This window comes from Dermacentor silvarum, chromosome 5 (assembly GCF_013339745.2).
Source record: "Dermacentor silvarum isolate Dsil-2018 chromosome 5, BIME_Dsil_1.4, whole genome shotgun sequence".
Taxonomy (NCBI): Eukaryota; Metazoa; Arthropoda; class Arachnida; order Ixodida; family Ixodidae; genus Dermacentor; species Dermacentor silvarum.
This window is the reverse complement of record NC_051158.1, coordinates 15038685-15064900: the sequence shown is the minus strand read 5'-3', so window position 1 is coordinate 15064900 and position 26216 is coordinate 15038685. Positions and strand designations below refer to the sequence as shown.

The 26216-nt window shown below is 46.3% G+C and overlaps 1 protein-coding gene across 1 annotated transcript; it reads right to left on the bottom strand.

The window, feature by feature from the left end:
* On the bottom strand, positions 1-22687 carry LOC119452928 (uncharacterized). The gene is made up of 5 exons (XM_037714888.2): positions 21931-22687; positions 17125-18058; positions 12666-13578; positions 6675-7043; positions 1-4113 (listed from the first exon to the last, which is right to left on the bottom strand). Exons 2-4 carry the CDS (start codon positions 18015-18017, stop codon positions 6675-6677), a joined length of 2175 nt encoding a protein of 724 aa, XP_037570816.1. The 5' UTR covers positions 18018-18058; positions 21931-22687; the 3' UTR covers positions 1-4113.
* Between the last annotated feature and the right edge of the window lie 3529 nt (positions 22688-26216).

Genomic DNA, 26216 nt, shown 5'->3' with positions numbered 1-26216 from the left:
TAATTAATTAAATCTCAGTAACGAAAAAAATACTGGCGGCTACTCCACATTACTGGAAACAATACGCACTAGGTTTGCTTCACGTAACTCCGTTCCTCTTTTTTTAAATCGTGCTGCGTGATAGCTGGGACAGCCTGTATATATATTACTCACGCGGTTTCACTTACGTAACCTTTGCGCGAAGGATACGTATCAGTAAGTGGAACCGCGTGAGTAGCGCGTACTGGGAAAGACTCGCAAACTGGTTAGGCGTTAGAAGCATACATGAATACAAATCGGTCGAGTACAAAATGTACACTCCACAAGCACTTGGCTACACAATAGACCACCGGACAGCTTGCGCCTTCATATTTTTACTTAAAGGCCGTAAGCCTGCACATGTCTTCACTCGGGCTACCCGATCGAACGGGTACCATTTGCAAACACACGGACTCGCATTCTTCGGGGTTTCCCTAGATTCAGCTTCACATTTATTCTCCCGAACTCGAAAAAAGAAGAACATGGAGTCACATGTGTTATACAGAATGTCCTTATGCCGACACCAAAAAGAAACAGCTGAAACATCTAAGCGGCTTGAAAGTATTAAAAAAAAGATGAAAACTACCAAAAGGCGAAATGACACATAATCCGCGAAAACAGTCCGTGAAAAAAAGAAAACGCAGTAGCCTAGAGGCTTTGCAACAATGGCGCTTATACACGCTTAAAAACCGGAAATAAACGCAAGACAATGCATGGGGTTTTTTGGCGCAAATGCCAGGGATGGCCAAAGAGCGCCAAGAGATGGTATGGGGGAATCGATTATGATGTGAATGAGAAAAGTAAAATGTAACGAGGCTGTATATAGGCCTAAAAATATTCCCGGTAAGGTACGTAAAATACGCAAGTATTAAAATAATGTCAAGGACGGGTGATGTGAGCGATTACCATAAAACCTATTCTAAAATCAATAGGGCGAAATAAAGATGAAGGAAAATGTGCCGATTCACTAGCACTACCGCCTCACGAAGACCCTTGAGCACAAGGGCCAGGAGGCGCGTGCTCTAGAAAACACTGCGCTCGCAGCGATACCCTTCTAGATAGAGGGAGGGCTACGAATCTCTCGGGCTGATAACATGCAGCACATCATTTAAAAAGTTAAGCACTGCCTTGTTTTCAAACGGGGGTTCTGGGCTAAGAAAGAGTGTCGGATGTAAGGGGATATGTTTTTTGTACGCTACAGGGACGTACCTTGTTCGCACTGCTTCTGCTTCCCGGCACTCCAGCAAGACGTGGAGTACGATCAGCCTTTCGCCCCATCTGCCACAGACGGGAGGATCAGCGCAAATAAACGCAAGCGCCGACAGTTTTCTTACGGAGTCACTTTCTCGAAAGGCTTGCGAGTTTGTATCGGTTAATATGTCGTGCAGTTGGTTTAATTTTATTCGAATAAGTTTAATTGTCAGTTTGCTGCATGTTGAATCTGATTCATACCCCTCTAAAAAGGGTACGACACAAACGCTGAACAGAGGGGTGGCAGGTTTGGGGCAGGGAGAGTAGCATTGCTAGGGTGCCTATTGTCGAAAAAGGGAGGGCCTCTGCGGCGAACGAATCTAACGAGTTCGTTCGCTCCAGTGACGTCGCGAACAAGTTCCAGCAGTCATAATTGCAGTCATCTTCGAGATACCGCGAGTCTCACGGGGTGTGCGAGGGTCAACGTACCGAATTATGCTGGGTCGATGAGTACATGTAAGCTCTGGGAAGCGGCGCCTACGGGTGCCAAGTCCTCTTCCCATCAGACAACGGCACTCAGCAGACTAGCACTTCCTCAAAACCGAACCACGGCACCCGCAGGTAAGTCTCTCTCCATTATTCCTAATGCGCACTTTCTTAGCCCTTACTTTTCATATTGTTATTCTCTATACTTAAATTGCATGTTTCATTCGGCTGATTGGTCGCAATGCATACCTCGCGTATTTTGCGTGCATTGTACTCTGTGCTGGAGTGATTTCGCGTTCTCACGCGTGCTCTTTTTTTTATTGTATACTTGTTTGAATGTTGCTTTATAATGTTTGTTGGTATTTTTTGCTACAGCGCCAGATACCGAGTGCAGACAAGAATAAATAATTACTTTTGTGAGCTCGGAGAGAAATCTTTTGAACTGCTATATTCCTCGGAATGTAACGCGTTGGGTGGATAACCGGTGGACCAATAGAGTTACAGAATGGGTGCCAGGAGAACGGAAGCGCAGTCGAGGACGTCAGAAAACTAGGTGGGTTAATGAAATTAGGAAATTTGCAGGTGGAAATTGGAATCAGCTAGCGCAAGACAGGGGTAATTGGAGATCGCAAAGAGAGGCCTTCGTCCTGCAGTGGACATACAGTGTCATGATGATGATGATTCCTCGGAAGGAGACACGGGGGCGTGTTGCCGCAACCATATCATGTTTTGACAAAAATAACAGCTGCTGTTACAAAATTTGAAGTGCGTACACTGGTGTCAAAAGGTATTTTTAAATACCTTTCATGTCTTTCGCAGGTCCTGCTTTCTGAGATGAACTATCACGAATGAAAGAAAACTGCTTAAGCCAGTTTGCTGGTCTACCGAAACCCGAAATAAAGAAAGGAAGCATGGAACTATCCTGCATATTCTTTTTTTTTTTCTTGCTTCATCGCTCGCGAGTTAGTGGTAGCGGCCCGCGCCACTACGCCCAGCATGACTCACATTTATCCAATCGGCCGTCACTTACAGACAGTTGCAGACTAGGACATACATCACACCAACAACACTAAGCAGGATCGACCCTGACCTTCCTACTGCATGCCCACACTGCGGCCACGAATACAACAACTTCGAACACATGCTCTGGCTGTGCCCTGCCAACGCGGGCACGGACTTTCCTGACCAGTCCTCCTGGGACTCAGCGCTCAGAAGTACAGAGCTCATCGCTCAGCTCAAGGCTGTCCAGAGGGCCCGGGCCGTCGCCGAAAGACTCTGTCTACCGGCCCCGACCTGGGTGGAGCCACCAGATTGATTGGTGGGGCCTCCGGCCCCGCTTTAATTCTTTCTCCTCAGGACCTCAATAAAGTTCGTACTCACTCACTCCAATCGGCTCGATGAAGCTTCCGTGAAATAACATAAAAATACAATAAACATCGATACCAAGTGGTCTGAACCAATTAGCGTGAACTTAACGACGCAGCATCTCCGCAAATACATTCACGCGATCTGAAGATGCACCCGAACTTAATACAAATTGGTAGCGGTGTTTCTGGCGTTGTGTAAACTTTGTGTGGGAGCAGAAAATACTTATCTGAGGTATGTGCAACTGTTTGGCAATCTGAAGGAGAGGCTTAGGTTAAGCAAATTGTGAAGAACGCCGAACAGGCGCTAATAGATCTTATGAAATCCTCTCCTAGCTTCTAGCTAGAAATATCCCATATAGATCCCCTCAAACTTTCAGTTCTCACAGAAAGCGCTAGCAGCTTAGTATAGCCGTTTTGCATTTGTAACCAGACTGTGTGTGCCTTCAGCATATAGTGGATGCTTTAGCAGCATAACTTTGCACATTTATTGGAAGGGCTCGGTTGCACTCAGCTGGTGGTAACGTTAGTCCGTATGTGATGGCATAACTTTTAAGCCCGAAGAGTGTCAACATATGCTTAGATATTTGGCGTGACCTTATGCCACAAAGGTATAAACTTGGCCCCGGAAGCAAGGCGTAAACTTCCAACCCTCGTGGACTAAGCGAATGGCCACGCAACATGGCTGTGTAAAACTGCGCTCTTGTGGCTTATTCGTAACCCTTCCAAAAAGACAACTTAAGTCCCAAGACAAACACTTACTCCCCAGCACTTAGTCTATGCAGACTAAGATGACACCTTTCTTTTCTTAGAGTACGAACTTTCTCCCTTCCCGATTGGTTCCCGGCAATGACGCCGGGAGAATTCAGCGGGTGCAGACCAGGAGCATCGTCAGAACGTCGAGCTTCAGCAATATCTTCAAGGTGACAACGCTGATTTCTGCACATCCGTTGCCAAAACGTCTTCGTATGTGGTTGCAGCTGCTGTACACGAAGTGGCAGTGGACAGGTTAGCACTCCCTTTACTTTATTCTAGGGAGCTCCACCGAGGGTCACTGCAAGTAAAAAAAAAAAAATAGAAACCATCCGATCATTATTGTCGAAGTAAAGTGATGGCCAGCTTCGCGACAGACGTGCTAAGATATGCTGCTGGGTACACTCACTGGTCAGCTCTATTGTTATTGGTTTGAAGTTCCCCGGTGCTGGCGACGTACGTAGCCCTGGCTCCAGTATCGATCCGCGTTACAAACCACATTTAAAATAAATGGGCAGTTTCGCACGAAGGTGAAAACTATTTAAAACGAAAGCGAGGCTTAGTTCCACACTGAAGTTGACACCTCAGATGGTCTTCCTAAGAATAAGCGGGGGCGACACACTGCACGCGAGGCAACTGCTGTTTTGCGGCAGAAATAACGCCCTGGCAGCCATTAGGCGTCTTGCAACGCTGACGTAGGGTCACTTTCTTCTAGTGACTCTACGGTGGCGTAGGGAGCCTAAGGCGGTCCGTAGGCTCCCTACGCTGGAACTGTGAGGAGCGCCACCGCCGGCGTCGCAGGCGTTGCAACGATTTCCCAGAACGAAGGAAAGTCTTGAGCATTTTTAGCTTCAAGAGCACAGTCCATTCTACTCGGGCCACTGTATGTATGTACTAAGGCGTGGTGTGCGCACACACTTTCAGGAAAAAATAATAATACACAAAATGACATAAAATTTGGGGTTATACGTCCCAGAACTGTGATATCATTATGGGGCGCGCTGTAGTAGCGAACTACGGAATTATTTCGACGTATATGTTTATGCAAACAACCCTCATGCCAGCAGTGGGAAGTGGCTCATTAACTGCGTCGTTCATTCTGATATAATGAATTTGATTGATTCTGTCAATTTTAAACCTTTTTTCAACATTGATCTCGAAAAAAACATTCCTTGTTACGTAATATTCACCACACGTAAGAGTGGTATCGCGCGAAAAGGACGGAACTGAATTTCAGGTACGTGAATGACCCGGGCGCAGTTCCCGGTTAGTGTGATCATGGCCTTCGCCTGACATTGCAGGGAGGGAATTACGTGTTGTATGGAATACATTTGCTTTCTGTAGCCTCGCCTCAAAGTACTCACATTGTGCATGTAGCTGAAAGTAAATTTTTTTCTCAGCCTCTTGCTTATGCTTGACATTACATCGTCCACTGTTTCTTATTCATCGTTTTTCATGTCAATCAGCGTTTTTTAAAGAGAAATTAGCCCATATGTATACAAGAGAAATTGAGTAATAAGCACATTGATTCAAATCTTATCGCATGATTCCCCAGCTAAATCTAATCTATCTAATATTTTGCAAAACCAATCTGGCCTTATCGTCTACGATCTTGGTGCTAACTTTGACGGCAACATCAGAACTGAAGCCATTTTCCTTTCTCTCCGTAAGTTGTTTATGACGAAGCCACACTTGTAGTTTATAATGCTGAATTACTTTTCTGAAACTTGTACCCAAGGCAAATTTTCCTTTTTTTTGTAATCTTCCACCAAACATATACATTTATAGCATTCGCTGTAAATGTCGCTCAAGGTTAACCCTTTATCTCTCCTACTGCTAATACGTATTGTCGACCTGCCACAATACCATCGTGAAACATCTTCATGCTTACCGGTGACGGTATCATGTTATCTTCATGGTATCATCTTCATGTTTCGGTGACGGAACGTATCTGACCAAATACCCCGGATGAAGGCCTCAATCATGTCGTAAGATGGCTAGATGACCCTATGCTCAAATTATTTCAAGTTGTCTTCATCCATCTTGATGCAAACTCGTAATCCACTTTACTTCCTTTGCAAGGTGAGTGAGTGAGTGAAACAACTTTATTCGGTCCACAATAGACGCGAGTAAAGTCAACGTCACCTGGCTAGGCCCACTCGGGGACCATCAGGTCAAACCTGACGACCCTCTCGTATCACCTCAACGTCAAACGTGGAATTTTGGCTTTCTTAAAACGTCAGCTAAGGCACGTTCCACCACGTGTAAAAAATTGTTCCGCACGAGTCATGACATCGAAGTTAGAATAAGCATGTAGATATAGAACCCACTAGAAGTAGGCATCACAAAAACTCTTATGTCGATTAAAAATTGAACAAACGTCATCAGCGTTTCATCCTTGAAAGCAAGATGTTCATAACTTCTCGCGCATGTTTTTTCGTCGTCGCAACACTTCCTCTCGCTCAGAAGTTCTGTGAGGACAGAAAAATTTGCTCGCTCTACATAATTCCCGCATCTTACATACGCGGTGGCACTGCCGGCACGTTCCAAGTCGTCTGCCTACGCATTTGTATTAGGAGCGTTTTCTGCTTCTTCCCCAAAGCAGCCAAAAAACTGGAACGACTTGCCCTACAGCAGTACTGTTATCTCCTGTTCGCCAAGCTTCACGCGTAGCAAGACAGCGCTAACACTTAACGCTGAGCGCTATGCAACCCATCCTTCATGCAGCTTCCTTCGGGAATGCTTGAGTAGTTAAAACTGACGAAATAATTTACTCGCGCAATACACATTATCGAGGATTTCTTTCGTAATTGGCACAATAATAGATTAAAAGAGAAAAAAAAAACGCGAACTTTTACTCACTCAGGTATGCCCAGCCTCCACGACGTCGTCGAGTTTGAGGTACTGGCGGATGTGCAGCCAGCAATGCTCTCCGATGTTGGCGAGATTAGCCCCGGTGTTGCCAGAACCGATGCATTCGACCTTCGAGCTGACGACTCCGGCCATCCTCAAGAACTCCTCGGCGCTGCAGTATCGCACTTCTTTCAAGGCATCGCTGATCAACGCCTTTGCCTCGCCGTCGGAGACCGCTGCACCCTCCCTCACGAGCTCCAGGAGCCAGGGATGGTCGTGGATCGATTCGAGGTACCGTGCACCGTATACGCTGTCTTGCCGGCGCAGAACAAAGCCGGCCGCCGCCAAGACACGGCTTGCGTTTCTTCCGCTAGCTTCCTGCACGTAGAGTTTAAAATTTCGGGTTGAAGTTAAGGGAGAGAGAGGTCTGAGCTAGCGCGCTCTCTAGCCTGCCACTCTGCACAGGAGGAATGGGTGCGACAAGGGTTGATGGGGACGTAAGCGTGCGACGAGGGTTGATGACGATGATGACATAGAAGGAGGATGCACAACGGTGAAGGCAATCTCAGCATTCTTATGATTATCAAGAGAACAAAAAATATTCATTCAGGAATGTCATCCGGCTTCCAGAGCTTGGCTGGGGTCACCAATTCAATTAAAGTTTCAGAAAAACGCGCAACGAGAGAGCTAGTGCGCGGGCCTCTCCTGCGCGCGTGAGCAGCACATGGGCCAAGAATGGCTCTTTACGTTATGTAAAGAGCTGCGATAAGCGACTGCCGTTCGGCGAGGGCTTGCACAACGACTTCAGCAGCAGGAGTCTGAAGAGAGAGTTTTTATTTAACCACACGGCACATGGGAAGTGTGAATTTGCGGTTGGGTATGACGGGAAAAACAAGCTGCATAAAGGCAGCTTGATGGGCCCCATCAACCCTGAAACAAAATAAAGACCGCAGAGAACCGCAGACATTTGACTCTAGCAGGAGCTCCAGCGTGTTTCTCAACGATTTTGTTGTCATTTTTCAGCTCCTTGCTTGCCTATAGTGTCGTCGGCTTTACTAGTCCTCGCATTCGCTCCATGACGTAGAAGAACGCAACGGCACGGTGTCATGCCTGTCAGTCTAGAGGGCAGCGAAGACCACTGCATGTATGTTTCAGCCAGGAAATATTCATTCTGTGCTCTCAGCGCCCTTGGATTCGCAATAGACATGGTCACTGTCCTCGTTGCCGATACACGTGCCCTGTCAAACCATTTACACCCTTAAAGGTCGATAAGGTGTAAATCGGTCTATGGCAGGTCACACCGTTACACCCAAATCAATGGGTGAGTTATAGACTGATTTACACCTGATTCCCTTATAAGGGTTTAACTTACTTTACATTACACCTGAGACTCGCTATGCAGTTCTGAAGCAGCTGGGTATAGCGCTTCTTTCGCCATTGTTTTTGTTTCAGCGAAGTGATTAAGCAGTCTCTCAACGGGAAGATTTGTATCTTGCCATTTATCGGAGAATACCAACTTCCTGTAGCATCTTCGGGCACTCCTTCGTGAGAGCAAAGACAGTTAGGACACTTGAATGAAGATGCGTCACAGTCAGCGGTAATAACGTTTTCCGCCGCGACGCTGGCAGGTTCACTTGATTTCTACGCACAGCGCTTATCTGGCACATTTTGAGACATTTGCAACACGGCAGCGGCCTCGAAAAGAATGGTCGGACACGGTGTCTCACGTACCCCACTTTGACGGAAGCTGATAAAGTTGAAGCAAATACTCACTTAATGCACTGGGGAGTTCCCCAAAAGGTGAATCATCAGCAATGCGCACCGATGAACTCAGGCGGATTCTTGAGGTCCGCATACTCTATTTCGAGGTCGACATCAGAACTTACACCAGTCGTTGACTCCTTCCCGAAAGTAATAAAGGAATGGAGAGCAACCGCGCTTATGTTGTAATGGTATTTAACTTCTCCAGTATAGCTGAATTGCTTTGCATCTACCGTCATGTTCTTCCAAGCGTTGATCCGAATTTGATTGATTCTCCAAGGAACCACACTTTCAAAGTATTCTGTTAAAGATTTCCTGCTCAGGAAGTTCATGTTGTGTGAAGCCTAAATAGGCACGTAAGAGACCATGAAAGATGGCTGCTCACTCTGGTTCGCCTAAATGATAGGAGCAGTATCGATTTATCTACGTCTACATTAATGATAGTAGAGCACTAAAACTTGTGTACATGTCTAGCTAACACGAGGTGGCTGAGTATCGCCGCCGCTGTTAGTCGGATCCTTGAGCACTGTGGAACGAGCTGAACTTGGATTTCAAAATCGCTCATTGAACGGAGCGATGCTACACATCACGTTTGTTGCGTACGTGACATGCATCAGGATGATAGGAACTACCTGTACATGCTTTTTGTACAGCCGACAGTCATCATTGAGTTCGACATGGTTAATACCCTGTTTCAGTCACAAACTGTTTGAAGACTTGGACCGCGTTGTTTGGTCAATGCTATCGAAGAAAGTCCTCAGTGAGCACGCGTCTCTTACTGCTGACCGGGAAATACATTGGCTTCACCCGCGTGTGTGTGCTTTTGGCAGTTCTTTTTGGATTCTTTTCACAAGAGCTCACGCGCAGATAGTGAAAAGGACAGCATGTAAGGCAGCTGTCGCACGTACATTGTGGCTTGTGTTCAATCATACGTTAAGGGATTCCTCATAACTTGAAACTACTCGAAATCTTCATATAACGTACTTTTGTTCGCGAGGTGCAATTTTCCAACTTTGTGAAAGTTCTCCCAGTTGCCGAACTAATAGGTGACAAAATCCCAAATTGAAATGGAGTAAGTTCTGCAGGCGAAGCTTCGATTGCTGACTGGGAGCGAAAATGTGATGAACATTTGGCTCACCATTGCGGAAAAAGAAAAGCGCTGCGGTGAGCTTTTTCCTTAAATCTGACAAAACTGATATTTGTCCTCCTGTGCCGGTTTGTATTGAACGCTGCAGTGGATAGAGTATTTAAGTCCGCTCTCCGTGACCAAGGCGTACAGATCACCGGAACACACTGACCACGCGAAACGTACACGTAGTACAGACGATCTTGCGCGTTCGCTGTGCCCTCAAGGAGAGGTATGAATGCTTCGATAACTTTGAACATAAACAGCTTCTGTGTGCTTGCGTTGTAGTGCACGTTAAAGAACCCCAGGTGGTTAAAATTAATCCGGAGCCCTCCACTACGGCTTGCCTCATAATCAGAACTGGTTTTGGCACGTAAAGCCTCAGAAAGATGTTTAATGTAACACAGCCACAATGTACGAATGAAGCGATGTAAAATGCATGGATGCTGTTACTGTTGTTGTACACGAGGGTCGACCGTCCGCAACACGCTATTTATAGTTGTGCGGTTACGGTGTATCGGCATGGTGTCAGTGTACATGGATGTATGAAACTGACAATAATAACTGACTACATTTAGCTGCAAATTTTTGGGCTCCTTTTTTTTAAATCTTTGGTTACGTTTGGGCTACAACTTATCCACCTTTGGACTGCGCAACGCATTGTGCTGCCTGGCAACAACACTGCCAGAAAGTAAAATCCGCGGTCACGTGGGTTACTCTGTGGAGTCTGCGTGTCGTGCCAATATTTTTCTTTATTTGTCGCACGCTCGTCCTTCCTTTGTGCTTGAGATAGTTTATAGAAAATTCTGCTCAACGGAACTCCAGCGCATGTTAAAGAAGCTAACGCTGTCTGACAAAGCGGTAGCTTTCTGTCAGACCGAGAGTTCTCTGACAGAGTATCAGCGGGTCCGGTATTCCGATATTGCTTGCGGATTGCCAGATATAAGCGGAGGCGTTAACGTGCACATGTCTCATCTAATTCCGAATATTTGTTCCGATATGTTTTCGTCCTTAGGCAACCGGCTCGAGCCTCAAATAGCAAGGCACTGCCCTTTGTGTTATCGTACAGATTTTCCCTTCTAATTTCTTTCTTCTCATTCTTGTAAATCTCCATTGTCCTTTTCGTTTCCATTCTTTGCATCCAATTCACGGTCTCTATTTCTCTCACTTTCTTTCTGATGACCCCTGGTTGTCTATTTACAGTTTCGATTATCCTGTACTTGGTTGCCAACTTCCTTGACCTCTTCCTCCATTCTGTGTCCACGCTTTTCATGTAGAGATACTTGTGCACTTTAGCCGCCCATTTATTTTCATCCATGTTCCTGAGCCTTTCTTCAAAACTAATTTTGCTTTGTGCTTCTCTGACTTCAAAAGAGGCCCAACCCATGTCTCCATGCACTGCCTCATTTGTCGTATTACCGTGTGCTCCCAAAGCCAACCGGCCTACTGATCTTTGGTTAACTTCCAAACCCGCCAATATATCCGATTTTAAGCATATAATGGCATTTGCGAATGTTAGCGCTGGCACCATTACTCCTTTCCAGATTCCACGCACCACCTCATACTTATTGTGGCCCCACAGTGCTCTGTGTTTCATTAATGCTGCATTCCGCTTCCCCTTTATTTTCAGATTATCTTGGTGGTTGCTTGAGTAATTCTTTCCTTCGTTTATGTGTACGCCGAGGTACTTATATTGCTTCACTATGGGTATTACTTGCTGTTGAATTGACACCACGAAGTTACTCGTGTGCTCATTAAAGATCATAATCCCTGATTTCTCTGTGTTAAACTTAAGGCCTAGATTTGTCGCTGCGTTCCCACAGATATTCGCAAGTATCTGTAAATCTTTTTTATTGTCCGCTAGTAGCACAATGTCGTCTGCGTACATCAGTCCAGGGATCTTCTGTTGCACCATTTGTCCATTACGCATGTAGGATAAATCAAAACCTAATTCGCTGTTTTCCAGTCGTCTTTCTATGCCCTTGACGTAAAGCGTGAACAACAATGGTGACAGAGGGCATCCTTGCTTCAATCCTTGGTGAATTCCCACCATTTCATTTCCTTTTCGGCCTTCCCATGCCACTTGTACTTGGTTGTCTCGATATATCTCCCTCAGCAGCTCCACGAAATCGTCATCTATGCCTTCGTATTGAAGAATATCCCACAACAATTCCCTGTCTACGTTGTCATAAGCTCCTTTAATATCTAGAAATGCTATCCATAAAGGTCTTTTCTGAGCTACTGAAATCTCTATGCACTGAGTTAGTACAAACATATTGTCTTCTAAGCGTCTGCCTGGCCTGAACCCATTCTGTAGTTCCCCCAATACACCGTTTCCTTCCACCCACTTCGACAGTTCTAATTTTATGGCTTGCATTGCTATTCTATATATCACCGACGTTACTGTAACTGGCCTGTACGAGCTCGTCTTATCCTTATCTCCTTTGCCTTTGTAGATAAGATTCATCTTGCTTTCACGCTGTCCCTAACCCCAATGCTTTGAAAAAATCAGCCCCGTTGCCTTGCACTGTAGGGTTAAGCCCCTTACAGAAAAGTATGAGGTGTTCAGCCGTTTCCTCTTCTTCTCCACACGCACAGCACAACGTGTCTATACCTTGGTACTTGGTACGTGAGCGGCCGGGTTATTAGCGCCACCTGGTGGCGCAAACCTCGAAGCACGCACGCAAGCACGCACGCACGCAAGCACGCAAGCACCGCTATTATTGCAGCTACCAAGTGCATTCCGCTTCGCGGCTGGTGTAATTTTCCGGTAGCTGCGTAATCGTGAAGACATTGCCTTTTTAAATATTTGTTTTTCGGGAAGAACACTTAGTGTACGAAAACGTGTCTATAAGAGATATCGGTTAGACGAACCTTTACAAAAGGTCACTACCAGCGTCTGCTAGCCCGGTATTGAGCAAACGCCACTGCGCGAAGCGCAATACCGTACAATTTATCAGAATTAGTTGTTTATTAAGTGATAAATAAAGGATGACCTTGTGCATTAAGCCTTGCCACTGAGCAGATTGACCCAACTAACCCAGCCAGCTGGCGATGCCAAATCCCGAAGAGCGTAGACTAAGAAGAGCGCGTTTCAGTAGCCTTAGTCATACCTGTATCTTTACCAGAACGGAGTTCTCGCTGCTTGGCGGTGCCTTCATGCGCACATCCCCAAGCCAGATGTAGCCACTGCTAAACGCCGAACTCTGGCGAGGGAAGACCGGAGTTAGGCAGAAGTGGACCAAGTTTAGATTCTTGCTAGCGCTCTCAGCAAGATGGTGCAAGTAGTCGTAGGCCGGCAGCGGCAGTCCGTAGATGCTTACTCTGGTGAGTTTCGGGTTGGATGCAAGCGCAGAAAGCAGCTCGCTTGCCACTTCTCGAATCTGCCAGTCTTCCATGTCTCGCCAACTGTGCTCCATGTCTAGCTCCACGGCCGTATGCGCAGACCGCCTTCGTACGAGTGCAGTCAAGGCATCGAACGTGGTTCTGTCGAACCCCTCACACTTTACCCTCAGCGAGATCCGGCGACGGATGAGACTGAGAGCTTCGAATACTTCTCGTACGTCCTCGAGGCAATCGCCCTGCCCCGCGTGTACAGCGCAATGCTCGCAGAAGGTTACGCCGGCAATTTCGCTGCATTCCTGAAACGATCGCATGCTTTGATAGCGGTAGTACTGCTCCTCGACGACGACTCGATCGCTCAGTCCGAGTTCACGGATCGTTCTGCACATGACGTCGAGCCTAGCCGTATACGGCAAATGGCGGACGACTACACGCCGCAGGGTGGCGTTGCCGGCGACTGCTTCGAAGAAAGCGCGGCACTCCAGTTCGCGGAAGCACCACAAGTCGATCCGGAGCTCGTTCAGTTTGGAGTTCTTTCGCAGAGCTGCGAGCCAGGGTTCCATGCATTCAGCCGAAAACCAGGATGATGGGCTGAACACCCACCGGCTATAGGGCGTGCGGGGCAGCCGCAGGCACCGTAAGCTGCGAGACACCAATTTGGCATACATGGCGCAGTATCTTGAGCTGGAAAAAAAAAATGCGTGGATGAGATGAGTAAGCTAAATAGGCTCTTAGTGCCGAGAACAATATGGAGGAAATGAAGCATATGTGTGCCAGCCACTATTTCTCGTATAAGGGATTCCGTTTGCATCGTAATAGGCCACCTGCTACTGCCGATCTTGTCGTCGTTGTCCTCGTACAATATAGACCATCTTTCTCCTGCACCACGTCCTACTCAACTCTTCTTTTCTCTCAGGTTATCGCTTCACGTATAATCCGTGCTGCCGGCTGCGTGTCTCTAAGCGTACGGCTATTAGAGCACTGCACGGGCCCGGCCCGGGCCGTCCGAAGCGTTTTTCGGCGGGCTTGGGCTGGGCCCAGGCTTGAAGCAGCGGGCCCGGGCTGGACGCGGGCCTTCGAGCACACACGAACATTATCAATTGCATGGTTCAAGGCATTCTTTGCCAAGCTTATGTGGCACGTACAAATTATACTGAGAGCCAGCCCTGAAGGACTGGCTCTTAGTATATATACCTAAGAAAAGAAAATAGGAATGCAGTTGATTTGTATTTTTTTGTATTGCACAAAAAGGAACATTGTTCCCGCGTACGAAAAAAATAAATTCTACAAGAAACCGCTCTTAAAACTATTTCCCTGTAACCGCTTTTGCGATTGCACTATTACCACTCTCGACAGTATTGTATTATTTTAGCGCTAATGCAAGGGTGGTCTCGTTCTACTTGCACACTTATGCTGTATGCTAGTGTATTCGCCTGATTTTATATATATCTTTCTCTCTTTCTTTCGTTGCTTCTCTTTCTTTATTTCTTGTCCCTGGTATGTGCCATTGAGCTTGGAGCCTTTCTGCACTATCGCCAGGATCAGGCCCACCTTTCAGCGTGACGCCGCCGCCACCACCACTTGTTAGCCTATAAAGCTTCGCTTAAAAAATATGGCCAGAGATCCAGGCAGAGCAGCTGCTGGTCGAGCGCACATCGATTAAAAAGTATATCGGGCACCAAACGTCTCGGAAAATCTCGATTCTCTGATCTCGACGCAAGAGGTCACGTGTTGGACCACCACTGAGCAAAGGGAGTGGCTTCACGGAGCGCTCGCTTGCCAAGGCTGGCTGCGTGACGTAATTCTCTCTGCTAACTTTTTCCTTCCTCCGTGAATCTTCGAGACAGTTCGAGACGCGTTCCATTACTTGGACTCGAAGCTGTCTCGACCGTCTCCTTAGCTAGATGCGTAGACTCTCTGATGCAGGCCAGAATTGGAACACATACTGGGCCTCTTCGATTATCGGTCTCTGACAGTCCCGGACTGTCCGAAATACTGCCTACGCAACGCTCATTGGCTGAAAGCACCGTCCCGGGCAGTCCGGGACTGTCAGGAACGGAAAATCGAAGAAGCCCACTGACGACGACGGCCAGCACTGTGTAACAAAGCCAGAAAAGACACTTAAAACGACAGGCCCACTGCACTAGAAATGTGTTTCAAGGGAAAAAGTGCTTCTTTTTGCTTTTTGCCGCCACAATCACCCAAACTTATATCTGACATTCAAGGTTGAGATGGTAAAACACGACGCGACAAAAATAATCCTTCAAAGATATGCGCCAAAATTACAAATTATGTATCAAAGACAGTGAAGACGTATAAGCGAGCTCTGCCACCTCACCCGAGTTACCCGAGTACATGTATGGTGCATTTAATAACTAATAGTCTGTTTAATGACTCATAACGGCTTAGGAGGAGGAAGATTCCTTCATAAAATATTTGCCGCGTATCTGCGTGCTTCGCTGCAAATGTCGTCGAAAGACGATAGTCTTCTGCCGGCCGTACTACATGAGTGCTGGTCTGATCCGCGGCCACCCGTGATGCTGTTCTCGTACCATTTCCGTCCTGGCATGAAGGTTTGTTTGAACAGATTTCATTTTACCGCATTATTTCATCAAGCGGCCATTTATGTTTTGCCCTGCCTCAGACAGCGCTTCCTTTATGTTGAATCGGTCACATCTGGCTGGCACTGATAAAATTGAGGAGGCGCTGCGTGAGACATGGACGCCATCTGGCAATACATCGGGAAACATGAGCTTGTGCAGAGGGTTTACTTCCTCCATGGCAGAGGGCGCTCGTCGGCGCGCAGTCGGGGAACGTCGTTCGTCGGCGCGCATAGCATGGCATTTTCAGCGCAGCTTAAGAAACTAGGGTCTTTAGAGTTACGTATCTATGTATTTTCTATTAAAGGAACACACCTCCTAATACTTACCTAGTGATGTTGCGCCTCAGATATGCGTAATATTTACTTTGTGATCGATAACGTTCACAAGTATGAACAGCCGTACCAGTTTAAGTAGTGTGGGCGGTAAGCAAGTGGTCCAACTTTGGCCGGGTGGCTGAATCGGGTGACAGACAGACAGACAGACAGACAGACCAAATTTTCAGCGTTTAAGTTCCCCAAGAAAGACTATCGTCTTTAATAATTGGCGGCTTAGTCGGTTTTTGCTTGTTACACCTTCAAAACGTAGGCTCCCTAACAAAATTTCCCCCAAGGTGCCGCTGCTCTCATTCTAACGCGATAGCGTTAAGGGCCCCGTGTCGCAGAAAATCCGGCGTCAGCGTCGTGGCCGGCGTGGGCGCGTCCCGTGACCGAGAAATATACTATACGGCATTAACATTCTTCTATCACTGAAGTTGCTCACATCTTATCTTGCATCCTTTACAAAGCTATTCCTCGGAATTTTAAGAATGACAGCCCACAAACAAATGTCATGAAATAAAACCCTGACTGCGCATGCTTTTTATGTTAAATCTTCTCAGACTGAAATATTACAAGTGCGAGACAGAAGATCGGCCCACGCAAGAGGCCACGTTTCTACCAAAAAGCTCCTTTTAATGCAATGCGTTCGCTGCCAGTGTTTCCCGCTAAACATTGCGGTTACATAAGCCGCAGTTGCCGGGAAGCGTAAGAAACGGTCAGGGATCTTTCAATGGTATCGTGTTCCACTCTTAAAGGCGAAACTTAAGCGTCCTCCAAATTTTCGTTTGCCTTTAGTCTACATTTCAATTAAACGCCAAGGTTAATTTCGAAACGCTACGCTTTCCTTGGCTTCATACGGTCAGAAAATACGGCCAGACACAAACAGTTGTCACAGCTAATTCACTTCTTTTGCTTTGCCTGCAATGCCACAGGAAGCTGGGAAAATAATTGCTGCTGCCAGGATGTTACACCAACTGCCACTTTGTAGCAACTTTTCTAGCTCAAAGTGGTTTGGAATCTTTCATGAGACTGGCATAGATGGTAATTCCAGAATTTCCTCTGTCTTGTTAGACACCTCAATTTGCCATCACTCCCAAGTGTAATACGTATTCGGCCAATCATACACTCGAGTGACGAGCCTTATCTATTTTCTGAGCCAGAATGCGCATGAAAGTGTTGCCCTGAACCCACTGGGAATCCTGCCAATGGTGGCCATCATCGATATTGACAACGCAAAAAGAAATATTCAAGCAATAAATCACCGCACAAATCAAAGCATTGGAAATCATAAAAGCAGTTGAATAACTTACTTGCCCGCGTCCACGTCGTCAAAGTCAAAAGTGAGTTCCTCCAAAGTTTTCATCGTACACAGAGTCTTGATATGACACTCTATCGCGTCTCTTATGCAGACGGGGGAAACCTGGGTAGTCTTTATCACGTACGTGAGTTTCTTCAGTGAGGTCCTTTTCTTGGTGAGGTATTTGCAAAAGTTTTTACCGCCGTTATAGCACATCACGTCCGGCCCGATGGTGAGATTGGTAATGGTTTGGCTTTGTACCAGGGACAGGATGAACCGAGCAGCCTCTTCTCCTGTCATTGCCAGGTGTGCCACGTCCAGAGTCGTCAGGTGCGTGACACTGTCTTCGAGCAAAATGGATTTCACCGAAATCGACGCTTGAATTTTCTCATACCAGAAACAATCCATGAAGATCAGCTCGTCGATTCGCGAGAGTGTGTTGGTCAGCATGAAGAGGCTGGTGTGTACCACGCCATCGCCATGCAACCAGAAAGTCAAACTTTTCACCTCATCATTACGTTCAAGCACCGCGAGCAACGAACAGCTTTTCATCGCGATCCAGGTCAGTTCCACGGCGGTGATACAACGGTGCTCAAGAAGCAGACCTCGAGCGAGGTTCAGCGGCTCGCTTTGAAGCTGCTCATCCGACGGGTCGCAGAACCTGTAATCGATTATTCGAGCGACTGCAAGTCGTGCGTCGCCGCCGCTTCTGCCTCGAACGTCTTCACGTAGCTCCAGGCCACCGTGAAGAAGCACCTCGTTGATGTAACGCCGGTGCTGCAGCAGTTGACATTTGCCGCCATGCTTCTTGGCACATTTGGGATACAAGTGACGGGGGCGCTTTCTAGCACCATCACCATCACACCTGGCATCCGGCGCGAGTGCAGCAGACGACATGTCCGACATGATGCGCCGGCACGCTGAGTCGGTCCTTCAGCCTGTGGAATCTGCGCCACGAGAGAGTAATCACGTGCAAATTTTAGCAGGCCATGACACCGTAATTTCTCAATGCAACTCTTTTGAGCCTGGTCTTCGTACATAAAATGACCACACTGTGTATGCATTATGAACACGGAGGAAGGGAAAAGTTAGGAGAGAGCATTAAGTCACGAAGCTAGCCTTGGCAAGCGAACGCTCCCTTTGCACAGTGTCGGCCCAACACGTGACCTCTTCGGTCGAGATCACGGAGCAAGAATCGAGATTTTCCGAGACTTTTGGCGCCCTGTGGTTTTTTAATCAATGCGCACTTGTTCGGGGGCCCTGCCGCAGCGCTGCATGTAGAACAGGAGCCCTAAAATTTGAAGCAATCCTATGGCGGCCTGCAACTAGAAGAAGTTGAAACAAGACAAGGGGCAGGATATGGGGAGAAAATAAAGAAGTGTGGTATAGAACAAAATGGAGTCTGTGTTCTCTTCCTGTTGTGTATCGATGAGTGCACCAGGATGATTGCCGCAAGACCTGGTAAAGAAGATGCCAACAGAGTACTTCCTTTTTTAAACCGGAAAATGTTTCACAACACAAAAGTAATTGTCTCCGACAATGGACCTGCCTTCCGAAGCCGTCAGCTACAGGCCACCAAAATTTACAAAATTTACCGCGCATTAGACGCGACTGTCACGTACGTGTTGGGCCGACACGCTTGGCTTCAAATTGCGTTGCGCCCCGAGGCTCCCTCCTAACTTTTTCCTTCCTCCAGGATTATGAGTAAACTTTCTACTATCGATATTTTCAGAAGCAGTTTGCATCATTTACTTGTGGCCGCTTTGGTTGTCTGGCAAATCGCGCGCATTCGCAGCTGCTGACGTCGTAAGCTAGTGGCAGCTTCTTGCGTCGTCTGTTCTAGTGGCATGCAGTGGCGTTACCACACGAAGCACGTGCCCGGTAAGTGATATATGCTGACACCATCCAGTAGAAAGGCCGTCCAAATGACATATTTCCAAAGATAACAAACGCGCCTCTATCAAAGTTCTCTTGAGCCTGACGCGTCCCGCCAAGCTTTGTCCTACGTTCAGCAAGCCGGTGCTTAGTCAGGTCAGGAGTTGGACAGATACGCAGCAAGATGAACAGCGAATTTTCCGACTCGATATCGCAGCACGTGCCATATACTGAAAACTGCTTCTTCCGCTCGCTAGGCTGTGCGTTTCGGCACTGCTGTTGAAGTACTAAGTATTAGTGCTAGGTTAGAGATGCGAGGACCGGAAAAAAGAAAAAAAAAGAAACAGAACCTTGGGGGAGAAAGCTGTTTCTTGTTTTGTTTTTCCCAGGACATAAAAAGTGAAAATAACAAGGGTTCCCATTTACATAAGAAAACTGAGTTCATTGATGCAAATATGCGAAAATTAGGTTGGTGCCACTTTGTGAGTACGAACATACAGGTTACATATTTATTGCAGTTTCTGCAACCTGTCTCATGGCGCACGTGAGTCGAAAGAGTAGCAATGCTGTGCAGCATATTTGAGTAGCTACTCTGCGCTTGCATGCGTTTCTTGGCAACGAAAGTAAGTAACTTGGCAGCATTGTACAGGGCGTCCCAGCTAACGTTAGCCAAGCCCTTCAAAGGGAAAAATACTTATAAACACATTGTAAGGCAATTACAAGACCTACGGTGCTCGGTCATCAGATCTCTGACGTCGAAACACCATATATCTTAAAATCGTGTCTTGCACCGTATTTCTTCAATCTTATCGTTTTTTTTTTAATTGAAAATCTTGACTAAAGTCAGCTGCAACACTCTTTTGAATCTGAGCTTCCCTCAAGGCGGCTCAAAACGCGCGCCTCTATGCCCCGCTGCAAATTTAGAAATTATTCTGCCAATGCCTCGTTTTTTGTATTGTTCTAACAAGCAGAAGATCGACGGAACGCCCTTCTTTCGTTGGCTCTCAATTACAATGCAAGTCCTACGGTCATCTTCTGGTGGCCGGCTGCCTGGCTGCACTATTGGAATTGACGGACTTCTAAAGCAATATTCTAAAGATATTGGTTGCGATAAATAATTTAATTCAGCACCTTTCACATCAGGCGGACAATTTTTACACTTACAGATGAGGCTTGAAAAGCGTTACATTAAGCTGTATTAGCCCATTACGCTTCACGAATGACAAAATTAATATCCCCTTCTACCGTGAGGAGGAGGCTTAGTAAGGCAGAAACGCAATATCGAAATCTGGACGTCACGGATTTCGAAAGCGTTTGCGTCGATCTATTATAGTTAAGCGTTTTTCATCAAAGAAAGACTCAACCTGTCAAGTTTTGATAACTTATCTGAAGCCGAAAGAACCACGAGAATAAATATTTTTCGAATTTTTCACGTCACACGCCTCAGCACGGACGTTTCGATGAAGAATTCAGTATAAAAGTTTTAAGATGTAGACTTTTGGGCCATACGGTGCAACATATTCGTCAGCGATCAAGCGTAATACATGTATGGGACCAAGGAAGACGACACTTTCACGTCCGCAGTGCTTCCATTTTGCTCACGTTTCCATCCTCAGATAAGATTGCCAAGCTCGCCGACACCCGCTTTTCTTTTTGTTTGCGCCAACGTGATTGGTAAAATACTTTCAGATATAACGCAAATAAGTACACATACACACGAAGAAGACACGACAGACGCTACTAACTGTTTATTACAATCGACACACCCTCCGATTTATATGGTGAACCACGTACTACATAAGTGTCACTCCCCCTTCTCTGTGCGAAGGTGATAAAAACAAATCTTAAAAAAAGTGAACAATACTACTATCTGCCCTCAGACAACAAAGTTCAAGAAGTCCAGTTCGGTCCTGTACAAAAGAATCGACGCTTCGCTTATGCATATAACTGAATTCTTGTGGATGAAGCAGGCTTCTAAAGCCGAGCCGTGTAGTTTGCAGATTTGCCTAAGATGGTGGTCTCATAAAATCGTTCCTTGCAATCACACGTGGTGATATGGGCAACCAAATGTGCATATTTGTCTTTTTAACTTTTAGCACATGCTTCCTGAGCCGGTCGTTGATGCACCGTTCGGTTTGGCCGATGTACACATTTCCGCAAAACAAGGGAACGGAGTATATTGTACCACTCCTGTCGCACACCTTACGAAGTGGCGATCATGGCTGGTTTGGCAACCTCATTTGCTGTCACCGCAAATTCGAGGGCAGAGCCTAGATAGGAGCCGTGAAGACCATAGGAATACGATGCCTGTTCGCGAAGGAAGTCATTGATTTTCATTGATGCTGAAATAAAATGATTGATTGATTGTCTGAGGAATATAGTAGTATTGTTCACATTTTTTTTAAAGATTTGTTTTTATCACCTTCGCATGGGGAAGTGGGCGTGACACTTGTGTACGTCGTTCACTATATAAATCGGAGGGTGTATCGATTGTAATAAACAGCTGGTAGCGTCTGTGGTGTCTTCTTCGTGTGTATGTGTACTTATTAGCGCTATATCTGAAAGTACCTATGTTAAACCAACTAGCCCGAGCGCGACAGACGGTCCTTCTGATCTGTCAGGAAACGCGCAATTTCACACACACACACACACACACACACACACACACACACACACACACACACACACACACACACACACACACACACACACACACACACACACACACACACACACACACACACACACACACACACACACACACACACACACACACACACACACACACACACACACACACACACACACACACACACACAGCACTCATAGTGTTATTTTCCCATTCTTCTTTTACCGTCAACTTTTTGATCGTGCTATAGACGGGAAAGTTGGTGAAATTCTTTGTAAATTCGAACGACGCAATAACAAATAGGCGGCCACTCACCCCTCGATGCAGTATGCGCAGACATGCCGCCGCCAAGTGCTGCACGCGGAGTGTTGTGATGGTGTGGTCCCTCGTTTACTATCGGAGACGAGACGCTGTGCTGCTCAAGAATACGACGCACGGGTACGGCCTCGAGTACGGCAGTAACGGCACCAAAGCAAAAAGGGCGAGACTATGTCCTTCTCCCCATCTGCCAAACCAGTGATCGATAAGTGGTTCTTGAGGGAAAGGGAAAGGTTGGCGCTATCTTCTGCAGTCAAACCAGTGCCCCCGTGACGGGCCCATGCGTGCCGCAGTGGGCGAGAGAGGTTCTGGGACGAAGAGGCAGTGTTGTTTTCTTCCCACCTCCACACGGGAGCAGAACCAACGCAGGGCACAGCACGGCACGGCGTCCCCCCCTTTCCTGTGGGAGTCCACGAAGGGACCAACAACCCCTGCTGCTTGCTCCCCGCCCTGTCCTTTCTCCCTCTCTCGTGCAGCCTTTCCGCTGAATGGAAAGTCGGGCTAGGCGGGCTCGGAGCAGCCCACCGACTCGGCGAACAAGCACCCGCCTCTGTCGTTAAGCAACACCTCTTAATCTGCAACTAATCCGTAATTGCAACACAACACACGCTACCTACACCGATGCATCACTGCGTGAGAGCGGAAGTGCTAAACCGGATTCAGTTCGTGGGGTTATCCGCTTCCGGTGTTCGGTACACTAATCAGTACAGTCTTATCAGGGCTTTAGATACTCACTTCAGAGCTGTAACTACCGACCTGATAAAAAGAAATACCGCGCGCCGCGACAAGTCGTCCGTAGCGTCCGTCACTACCGCTGAAACAGCTGCTACCGCAGCGCCGCCGCCGATCGCCATGAGCAGTAAAAAAGCCAAAAAGCAAATGTGGCGTCCTCCGAGATTCCTCCTGCACGCGCCGCAATCTCCGAGGCCTTGCATGTGTGAAGAAAAACGCCACGCAGAGTTCCGGTCCACTCCACTGATTCACGCGTGTTGACGCGGAGCAGCTTCGACTGCTCCCCGTAGTGACTACAGATCAAAATCTTCTCTCGATGTCCTATTGAAACACAATACTCGAGCCTCATTCTGTCATTGGAGTACACTTGCTCCAAAAAGAGCAGAAAAATCGAAGAGGCGGACATTACTTGCACAAAAATTGCAATCCATAATCGACTAATCAAGAAAAAATTACTAATTAAGTTTTAAACTAATTACCTGATGGGCCATATTGCAATTTACAAATTGTAGCCGTGGAGTTCGCAAGACGGATCCACTTAGAATTAATTCTCAGAATGACACCAGTTTCGAGATATTAATTCCCGAACTTTGCGGAGAAATGCATTGGCGTTACAGTTAATTTTGTGCTTCAATGCGTAAAGCGACGTTTTCTTAAGAACTTAACTGGAACGCCAATGCATTTCTCCGCAAAGTTCGGGAAGCAATATCTCGAAACTGGTGTCATCCCGAGAATTCGTTCCAAGTGGATCCGCCTTGCGAATTCCACGGCTACAATTTGTAAATTGCAATATGGGCCATCAGGTAATTAGTTAAAACTTAATTAGTGAATTTCTTAAAATTATTCCATTATGCATGTCAATTTCTTGTGCAAGTAATGTGCGCCTCACCGAGTAAACAAGCTCATGAACTGGAATTGTGCTATCTGCCACAGGCAACCTGTAAGAATTTTCGAAAGTGTTCGCTGAAACACCATATATATATATATATATATATATATATATATATATATATATATATATATATATATATGTGTGTGTGTGTGTGTGTGTGTGTGTGTGTGTGTGTGTGTGTGTGTGTGTGTGTGTGTGTGTGTGTGTGTGTGTGTGTGTGTCCTAGCATAAGTCGCCAACAAACAAGACAACAAGGAAAAATTGCCTGTACTTATTACCTAAATTAAAGAAATCATAACATAATGGAAATCAACGTATGTGAAACCTCCAAATTGCCTTATCCGACAATGTTCACCTACACGTGACGCCTGCGGCAGAAAGTATGTACCACATCCGCCGCCAAGGTTTGTTAGTGGTGGCGTTGGCTGTAATGGTCCCAGTATTAGTTCTAGTAGATCAACATAAGTACACCAAAAAGTGCATGGGGAAAAGGCGCCGCGGTAGCTCAGCTGATAAGAGCATCACACGCGCAAAGCGAAGACGCGGGTTTGTATTCCAACTGCGGCCTGTTGTTTTTCATCTACTTTGATTTCTTTTAATAAGTACAAGTAATTTCCCCTATGCTGTCGTTGGTACCTTTTTTAGCTTCTTATGATGTGACTAATAAAAAACCAATCGGGCTCCTCGGTTTGCTTTCATCTCGTTTATATATATACATTCACCGGCCGGATTCGAACAAAGGACCTCTAAAGCAAAGAAGCTCGATGATGAAACAATTTAGCCGCAGACGCTTTTCCCTGACTTTGTCGCGCCTCATAACCAGATCATCGATTGGGCTTGTAAAACACCAGAATTGACTAAATATTTACCAACAAGTAAAATCACACGTGAAAATATAAGCCACTCCGCAAGATATAGTGCAGTAAAAAAAAAAAAAAAAAAAAAAAAAAACGAACAAGTTCTACGTTCCTCCTACTTCTCTCATGCGAGGGGGTGACGCAACAGAGTGCTTGCGCGTTGACTCCGGTCCATTCTCACTCCTAACTTGCTTAGGAAAACATCGTCTTTGATGGACTTCAACTGTAGATTCAAGCGCCTTAAAACTTTATTATTATTTTTTTCTACCATCCACACGGCAAAGCGCCCACCCCGAATGAGAATCGAACGCGCGAACTAGTGATCAGCGGCATGCCTCATAATCAGAACTAGTTTTGGCACATAAAACCCCAGAAAGAATAAAAAGAACAGAGTGTGCCATGTAGCCACCATCTCGGGTAAAAGGCAAACATTACATATTGCGACACCCTTCGGGTAGACATCCTGGTTAATTTTATTCAGTCGCTCATTTCCAAAGTGCACTCGACAGCCAGTCTCGTTTAGCGTCAATTAAAACATGCACATGTGTGTTCCACGTGAAATATTGTTGTCCCTAGTTTCATGGCCTCAGCAGAGAGGTCGTGAACTCCATGGCTGGGTTCACAGAACCTTCAAACAGAACCAGGTGGTTCAGCCAGCCACCATGAATATTACAATACCATAATATTACTGCGGTTGTGTCATGGCAAATGCCCCGCAGGTGCGAAGAACAGAACATAAAGCGATAGCATTTGCACAAAAAAAAAAAAAAAAAAAAAAAAACGAAGCACAGTCTTCCTACTTTGAAGCAATGGTTGCGGTTATGGTTCAACGACCTTCAACGAGAGTTGAAATTGCATAAATAGCGCTCGCCTCATTGCCGCTGCTAACAATTCTCGCCGCTGATTTCCGAGACCAGAGCTCTTCCTCGCCGAGCGTGCGTACACAACCGACGTTTGGTAAGAACGTTTCCGCAGACTTTCAAATCGCGCGAGTGTATTTCTGATACGTATATAGGGTAGCACCGAAAACTATATACTCTCTTCTATATATTTAGCAGAAAAAGCGGCGGAAGCTACGCATAACTAGTGCAGCCAATGAAGTCTCATTCCGTGCGCTCCGCAGTGCAGTTGTTTTTTGACCTCCGTAATGCTTTCTAAGAAATAACTACTTCGCATGTCCACATGCTTCGTACGCACAACCACAGCTTCTGGACGTCCGACTACGTCAAACCACGTAGTATTTGCGCACATTTGTACTGTCAGTATGCGGCAGACTGTATTTTTTTATCTCGCCACAGCAAGGCAGCACTCTGTGACTGCTGGTTGCTGAAATGTGCAACTCCACGCGTTCAACTTGAAATAGGTTCAGAACTGTGGTCCCTACCATGGGTCAGGACTTCTGATCCTCTACTTGTTCTCGTTCTCACTTATCCCGTTCATTACGTAAAAATTGTCCATAGACGCTGTCGCACACATTTCGACTACGAAACTTAATGTTATCATACAATTCGTAAGAATGGGATCTTCTCATATCTCGAATACATGCTTATCGGTTTCTTCGTCAGGTATACACTCATTGTGGTGTCGAATAAATCGAGAAGCATTTTGTACTTGCAATTATACTGCCAGGAAATGAACACACGATCTTTTTTTACTTCTTTTATTTAGTTATTTTCGGTGTACCTGTCTCCTTGCTGTAATACCTCACTATTTATATGTATGGCAGAAAGCTCTGTTTTCTCATAGAACCCAGAAGTTCGTCTATTAAGCTTCAAGTGCCACAGACAGAGATGATTAGTCTC